An 8,429-nucleotide genomic window follows, 5' to 3' on the forward strand; every position below is an offset into this window, starting at 1 on the left:
GGTTAAAGAATCCAAGAGATATCCACCCAATCTAAGGTAGAACGGAGGTGGTTGTCAGGCACACGTTCATAGGTGAGAATGATGATGAGTGTCACGGATCATCACATTCATCAAGTTGAAGAACAAGTGATATCTTAGAACAAGAACAAGCGGAATTGAATAGAAGAACAATAGTAATTGCATTAATACTCGAGGTACAGCAGAGCTCCACACCTTAATCTATGGTGTGTAGAAACTCCACCGTTGAAAATACATAAGTGATAGTGTGATCATTGGTTTCGGCCGCAGAGAGGGAACCAGAAGAACCAAGATGATAATAAAATAGTAAAAGGTCCTACTTATAGAAAACTAGTAGCCTAGGGTTTACAGAGATGAGTAAATGACATAAAAATCCACTTCCGGGCCCACTTGGTGTATGCTCAGCCAGAAAATACCTGAAATCACAGAAAAACACACAAACTCATAGTAAAGTCTAGAAAAGTGAATTTTAACTAAAAACTAATAAAAATATACTAAAAACTAACTAGATCATACTAAAAACATACTAAAAACAATGCCAAAAAGCGTACAAATTATCCGCTCATCACGTATGCGCCGATACTCGCACGTGACTCACTTAAAGGCAAAATGCTGGGGACAATTTTTGAGCAGTCCAAGCCCAATTCCAACCTGTTTCTGAGTGTATTTCATGCAGAATTGAAGCCCAAGCAAGGGGGAGCAATTGATTGTAGCATTAGCATCATGTAGTGTAATTTCTAGAGAGAGAAGCTCCCTCTTCTCTCTAGAATTAGGGTAGATTAGGTTAATTTCATCTTAAATCTAGTTCCGATTTCATGTTCTCATCTTGTTTTCTCTACAATTTCATGTTTCTATTCTTGATCCCTCTTAGTTTTCATGTTAATTCCCTTTTTTGCTATCTTTTGTGATGATGAACTCTTGTTGGATTTGGACCTTTTCTTTAATGCAATTTAATGTTGATGCTCTTTTATTGTTGATTTGAGTTGAGATTTTACCTTCCTTGCAATTGGTAGTTGTTAGATTTCACTAATTCTTGCCATTTATTATGCTTTCCTTTTATGCCTTCCAAGTGTTTGACAAAATGCTTGGAAGGATTTTAGAGTAGAATTCTATGCTCTTGGCTTGGGAAGATAATTTAGGAACTCTTGAGTTGCTAATGTCCAAGTGATTGATGATTGGGAGCCATTGACCTTAGATCTCACTAATTGAATTGGTGGAGACCTAGGACTTATGGACTTGGATTGACATAACTCATTTGACTCTCCTTTATTAGTTAGAGGATGACTTAATGGGGTTGATCCTTGCCAATTTTCATGTTGTGGTTAGTGATAAGGATAGAGATCCTTGACCACCAACCCTTGCCAAGGCCCTTTTGTTATTTGAGTTTCCTTACCATTTATTTTTCATGTCTCTTATTCCAAAAAACCCCAAAATATCCCTTCATAGCCAATAATTGACCACTTCATTGCAATCCTCGTGAGACGACTCAGAGTCCAAATACTCCGGTTAATTCTTATTTGGGGTTTGTACATGTGACAACTCAAAATTTTTTATTGGGAGAATTGTTTGTTGGTTTGGAGCTATACTTGCAACGAAGTAGTTCTTATTTCTATAAGAAAGAAATATAAACTGACACTCAAGGCTCATTATCAACCTCCTCGGGAGGTTGTTCACATCTTTTTTGATGCACAAATCAACTTGGGTTGGTCGTCAGCTCACTTGTTCACTTAAGCAAGTGTTAGGTGTTCGAATCCCGTCTTATGCATACAACAACTCATTGGACAGTGGCAGACCTTTAAATAGAGCTCAGATCCACAACAGATTAGTCTTTGATCTGTCGGATTAGGAGATACTGTGGGCAACAAAAAAAAATATAATGCACAAAAAGAAAATAAATAAATCAAGAATTGTGAAGAAAAAGCTCCATGCTAAAAGGTTTTATCTGTACGGCCACTATGGCAAATTATATATCAAATCGAAGCTCTGGACGTTAGCTTTCCAACACAACTAAAACCGCATCATTTGGACCTCTGTAGCTCAAGTTATGGTCGTTTGAGTGTGAAGAGGTCAGGTTGGACAGCTTAGCAATTTCTTCAACTTCTTGTATTCCTTCTACTTTTGCATGCTTCCTTTCCATCCTCTAAGCCATTCTTGCCCTGTAATTCCTGAAATCACTTAACACACATATCAAGGCATTGAATGATAATAAGAGAGGATTCAAATAAAAGAAAATAAAAGCCAAAGAAGCATGTTTTCAATCATAGCACAAAATCAGGAAGGAAAACGTAAACTCATGCAATTAGTATGAATAAGTGTACGAAAGATTTATAAAATCCACTCAATTTAGCACAATATAAACCATAAAATAGTGGCTTATCAACAAGCTGCACATCCCACCATACCAGCTTTCTTCAAGAGCTCGCTAACATACTTCTACTGTGTGAGAACTAAACCTCCATCTTTTGTCTTGGTTACTTGGATTCCAAGAAAATAGTGCAGATCTTCCAGGTCTTTGAGAGCAAACTTTGAATTTAGCTACTGTATTACTTCCTTAACACTCTCAGCTGATTCATCAGTTACAATTATGTCATCTACATATAAAAGGATGTAGGTTTTTATATTGGTAGCATTTCGAATGAACACTGCTACATCTAAATTTGTGGCTATAAATTCAAGCTCCTTAAGGCCATTAGCAAGCCTACAGTACCACTCTCTTGGAGCCTATTTCAGCCCATAGAGAGCTTTGATGAGCTTACATACTAGTGAAGGGTCCCCTTGTTCATAGTCTTGGGGATGCTTCATGTACACTTCCTCAACTAGATCACCATGTAGAAAGGTATTGTTTACATCTAACTGCCTGATTATCCATGACTTTGATAGAGCAGCTGACAGTAACATTCTTATAGAAGTAGGCTTCACCACTGGGCTACAGGTTTCTGAGAAATCAGAACCTGGTTTTTGAACAAACCCTTGAGCAATTAGTCTTGCTTTATGCTTTTGCAGGGAGCCATCTGCATTATACTTGATTATGAAGACCCATTTGCTTCCAATGGCATCTTTGTTTGGTGGAAGCTTGACTAGCTCCCAGGTATTGTTCTTGATCAAGGCTTCATATTCAAGATCCATTGCTGCCTTCCATTCAGGTACCTTGAGAGCGTGTTTGACACTTCTTGGTTTAACACTTGCCAAGAAGAGTTTTGACTTAACAATTTCAGCTTTGCCTTTGGTTATCATAGGCTGGATGTTTTGTGGAGCTGTTGTGGGGGCAGGTTCAGGTTCACAGCTAGTAAGCACAATTTCAAAGTCATTTATAGGAAAGGGGACTGGTATTGATGATGCTGCTATGGGAGCTTGTGGGCTGGGTGAAGGGTTTAGTGATTGGAGGGTGCTAGTAGTACTGTCATTTACAGGTTTTTGTTGATTTTTTGAAGGCTGGTTTAGGCAGGAGGGAGACTGATGGTGATTGCTTTCAGGTAAGTTTGGTGAGAGCTTTGGTAGTTTTGGAATTGTAGGCAATAATAGTTTATTTACTGAGGGTTCTGGGTTAGCTTTGATAGTGTTTTGCTTATAGAGAAATTGATCTTCGAAGAACACAACATTAGGAGTGACTATGACCTTGCCTTGTTGAGTGAGGCACTTGTACCTTTTATGTACTATTCCATAGCCAATAAAGGTGCAAGGGGACGACATGAAATCTAATTTGTGCTTGTTATATGGTCTTTGATGTGGGAAGCACAGGCAACCAAACACACGCAGGTTTTCATATGAAGGCTTCCTTCCAAATAGCTTTTCTGCCGGGGATACACCATTTAGAACTAGTGTTGGGAGGATATTAATCAGCTTTGCAGCAGTGCAAAAAGCTTCTCCCCAGAATTTGGTAGGCATAGAGGCTCCAGCTAGTAGAGTGAGTCCCATCTCTACAATATGCCTGTGCTTTCTCTCTGCTGATCCATTCTATTGATGGACATGTAGGCAGGAAAACCTATGCAGCACTTCCTTTTCCTGCAGTATCTTTGATAGACTAATGTACTCAACAGCATTATCACTTTGTAACATTTTGAATTTAGTGTTTAATTGCAATTTAACTGTTTGTTGGAAATTTTCAAAAACTGTTTTCAATTGAGCTCTAGATTTGATTAAATAAAGTCAGGTATATTTTAAAAATGCATCAATAAAGTTGACAAAGTACCAGTTTCTATTACTATCTGACATAGGAGCAGGCCCCCAAATGTCTGACTACACAAGTTCTAAAAGGTGTTTATACAAGATTTGTGAAGAGGAAAACGGTAAATGATGAGATTTTTCAATGCAACAAGCTAAGCAATTAATTTTCTCAGGTAAGGCAGCAATTTTACAAGCTTTCAGGCCTTTAGAGACAACTAAATGGTTGGCATGGCCTAATCTAGCATGCCACATCACAAATTTGTTCTTGTTTCTTACTGAAGAGGTATAGGTAGCTAGTATTTGTAGGTTGTAAAGATTAGTAAATCTATAAAGACCTTTGTTTATAGTGCGTGGAAGCACCACCTTCCTTGTCTCTTTAGTCTTTATACAACACCTATCATTATGGAATTCAAAGAAAATTTGATTGTCATAGCATAATTGATGCACACTCATTAAATTCTTTGTAATTTCAGGCATACACAACAGTTTTCTCATGTGCAGTAATCTAGAGCTCAAATTAGTCTTAAAACATGAATTTCCAACAAAAGAAATTTGCAAACCTATGCCATTGCCGATTACAATCTCCTCTTTGTCACAGTATTCTTCTTTTTCCATCAGATTTTTTGCATCATGTGTCATGTGATGTGTAGCACCTGAGTCAGGATACCAGCTGGAATCTTGCACTGTTGCTAGTGTTGCAGAAGTTTGCTTCAGGTTGAGACACCTGATTATTGCTGTTATTGTAGACTTCTCTTCCATAATCCTCCTCTTAATATTGATCTTCACTGTATCTGTACCAACAGGTTCTTGCAATGTGTCCAACTTTGTCGCATAATTGACACTGTGGCCTATTACTATTTTCCCTTGCATTGTACATTCTTTGCCCTCTGCTGTATTAACCCCTTCCATTTGAAAATTGTGCATCATTGTTGAACTGTCCACTACCTGTTCTTTCTTGCATCTGACTTCCTTCAGAGTAACTCCTACCTCCTCTAAATGTTCGACCTCCTCTTCCTCTGAAACTGCCTCTGAAGCCTCTCCTAGCTTGATAATTTTGATCATAGTTCCTGAATTGTGCTATATTAGCTTGCATAAACACCTTAGGTTTTCTAAATTTTGCAAGCATGCTTTCATGAGCAAGCAATAGTGCCTCTAATTCTGCCACAGTAATGCTTTTAGATCTAGCTAGTACTGATGTATATACTGAAGAATACTCCTCAGTCAAGCCATGCAAGATTGCATTAACATGATCACTTTCCTTCACTAATTCACCTACTAAGGCCAATGCATCACTTGTACCTTTGATCATTAAGAAATATTTAGTTACAGATCCTCCAATTTGGAGAGTGTTGAGCTTGTTCTTCAACTGCATCACCTTAGCTTTGATCTATGAGGAGAAATGATCTTCCTATCTTTTCCATATTTGATGTGTATACACGCAACCTACCATTCTTGTAGTGAAAAGTTTGCTCATTGAAGCCAATAACCACGACTTAATTAAGGAGTGCATCTTGCCGTTTCCATTGTTGATAATCTGGATTGATTGTTGTGTCTATGCCATTCTCCAAAGCTATGAACTGCTAAGGAATTCCTCTCTCTCTGTGACATGACTTAGCATATCATTTCCTTCTATAGTTGAGATTGCTTGATCCTTCCACCGCAAGAAGTTGTCCTTATCTAGTTTTATGGAGATTGGTGTTGCGACGAAGCTTTGTGCCATTGTTGATTGAACGGCTTGTAGTTACTTGTGGCGTATTGAATCTTGTGAAGCCAATGGCTCTGATACCATAAAAAGTACTAAACTCCAGAGGCAACTTTTAGAAGAAGAGTAAATAGAAAGGAGAGAGTAGAGTTAAGGGTAAATGAAATTTCATTGAACTGAAAAACTTGAGCAGTAAGTTACAGAGAGTGAGAACATTTATAGATAGTTGAAACCTTCTGGTACATAGACTAATTAACTTAGCACTCTGATAACTAGCATCTATTTGTAACTAACTGAGACACACTTCTAAAAGTTTTTGTAAATACAGTTCAACAGAAAGCACAAAAAAAAAAAAAACAAAATAACTAAAAAATAGAATAATTAACTGAAATAGAGAGAGGCAGAACTAGTGAGCCTTCCTTGCTGCTAGCTTAACATGACCTCTAACAATAAAAAAAAATACAAGACCAAGTCAAAAGTTACGATTTTAAATAGAATATATATATAGGTGAGAAAAACTTAAAAGAAAAAGTATATAATATCACAGTTTTGGTCTTGGAAGTTAGAGCAAAGTATTAGTCTACTCTTGCATAATAATTCTTTCAAGGAATCCTTATGATTATTGATGTCATTTAGTTTAGTGAAGTCCTTAATAATGTTCAGAACAAAAACTCGTGTATCTTACATTCTCATATTTCAATGATTAAGACCGTATATACAAAGTAATTATCAATTTTATTTAAAAACTTTCGTGTCCTAATATATAGTTCTTTATTTTCAATGGACACTAGCTAGTTAGAGGTCAACTTCTATCACCGTGAAGGAATGGACAATGGAGAGATACAATTCAAATTGCTCACTACGTCATCATTATCAAGTCTTCTCCATTAGGCTGTAGTATTGATAAACCTTGATTGGGACATAGCTTGGGGCAAAAGAAATGATAATACATTATATTTTATTTTTAAAAGATTTGATGATTGGTCTTTGGAAGCTATTGGCTTGCTCCTGTTTTCAAATATAGCCAGTTGGAATTAAGGACACAACGTAACTAATTAAATTAAAAATATTCCCATTTCTTTTTCCATAACCAAAGGCCACGATGCTTTTTGCTTAGTACGTAGTCATAGGTTTATATATATATATATATATACGTGGACACGTGATCAAGTTGTATACTTCTTCTTATACTATATATGCATGAGATAAAATAAACTTTATTATTAAAATATTATTAGAATCGTTAACAGTTGAAAATGAAGTTAATAATTAATAAATGAATATTTATGAGGGTAGTTGATAATATCCTATATTTATAAAATTTGTAGTTGGATTATATTTTATTTGCTATATTTTCAAAATATATATAGTTAGTTAAAGAGAACTAGGTATCTATAAGGTCATCCATATAAGGTTTGGGGTTATTAGGATTATTAGGAGAAATAGAATTAGAAAAATGGGGTTATTAGGGTTACTATATGGTGTTGTGGTATTGGGAATAATGATGATCTATGTGTATGGTTCAGTTATTCCAGAAGCTACATGGAAAGAAATAATGAATGTGAATAAGGAAGGGACATATATTGGAATAGTGGTGCCAAATGCCTTTGAGCTCAAACCTCTTCTTCAATCACCTAGCTTTGTGCCTCATCACAAGTTTCCTAACCTTGATTTTGCCGGTAACATTTTATAAACTCTTGTTAATTATTTGATATTATTATATGAATTTAATTAGTATGCATTGATAGTGTAAAATATTTTATAAAATCATCTAAGTATATCTGTTCTTTTAAATGAATATTTATACGATTATGTAAACTAACATGCATGCATCAAAATTAATTCTACTTGATATTGTTATGTGTGCTTTTTAACTATTTTCTTCCTCTTTCTTGTTCATGCAAAATTAAAAGCTGGTTATTGTTCTTGGGAAGTTGGTCTTTTAATTTTTTCATAAGTAAATCTTTAATCTCGTCACTCGTTCGTCATTAAAAGTAATACCTCAAGATCGAAAAGTAAAGAAAAAATTGTTCATCATCATCAGAGAAATTTGTCTCTAGTTATTTTTTACTGGATAAATTTATTTGCCCTTCACTAATTGATCAAACAAGTGATATATTTGTTCTCTTCATACATGTATGAATTTTATACCATATGACTAACTTGTTATTCTTTTTCGAATGGTGGGAGTCAAATTTATTGTGAGGCACATGTTTTTCTTTTTTCAAATTATATTTTTATTACACATACATTTTTTAACATATTTTGTACGATATGACTAATATTGTATTATATTTATACCTACATAATTTTAGTATTTGAATTAAATAAATTACATTCATATCTAAATATATAAAAGTTAGCCCATTAATAATTACAAATTAGATAAACACTTAATTTTGTTCAATCAAACACTTAACTCTAATAATTTTTATTATTCTAAATTTTTTTTAAAATTATTCATGTCAGACAAATTAGTCTGATTTATCCGTCATTTTGAACGGAGGCTAATTTATCTTATAATAATATTTATTAAATTTAATAA

General features: G+C 35.0%; 1 protein-coding gene across 1 annotated transcript in view; it reads left to right on the forward strand.

Annotated features, from left to right (window-relative positions):
• Positions 1-7,234: 7,234 nt before the first annotated feature.
• The window catches only part of LOC107490291 (bark storage protein A), a gene marked incomplete in the record, with an annotated part of 3,557 nt that continues 2,362 nt past the window's right edge, over positions 7,235-8,429 (forward strand). The window contains 1 exon segment of the mRNA XM_016111052.3: positions 7,235-7,563. Within this exon segment, the coding sequence (XP_015966538.1) occupies positions 7,341-7,563 (223 nt within the window).

This window comes from Arachis duranensis, chromosome 5, assembly GCF_000817695.3.
Source record: "Arachis duranensis cultivar V14167 chromosome 5, aradu.V14167.gnm2.J7QH, whole genome shotgun sequence".
Lineage (NCBI taxonomy): Eukaryota > Viridiplantae > Streptophyta > Magnoliopsida > Fabales > Fabaceae > Arachis > Arachis duranensis.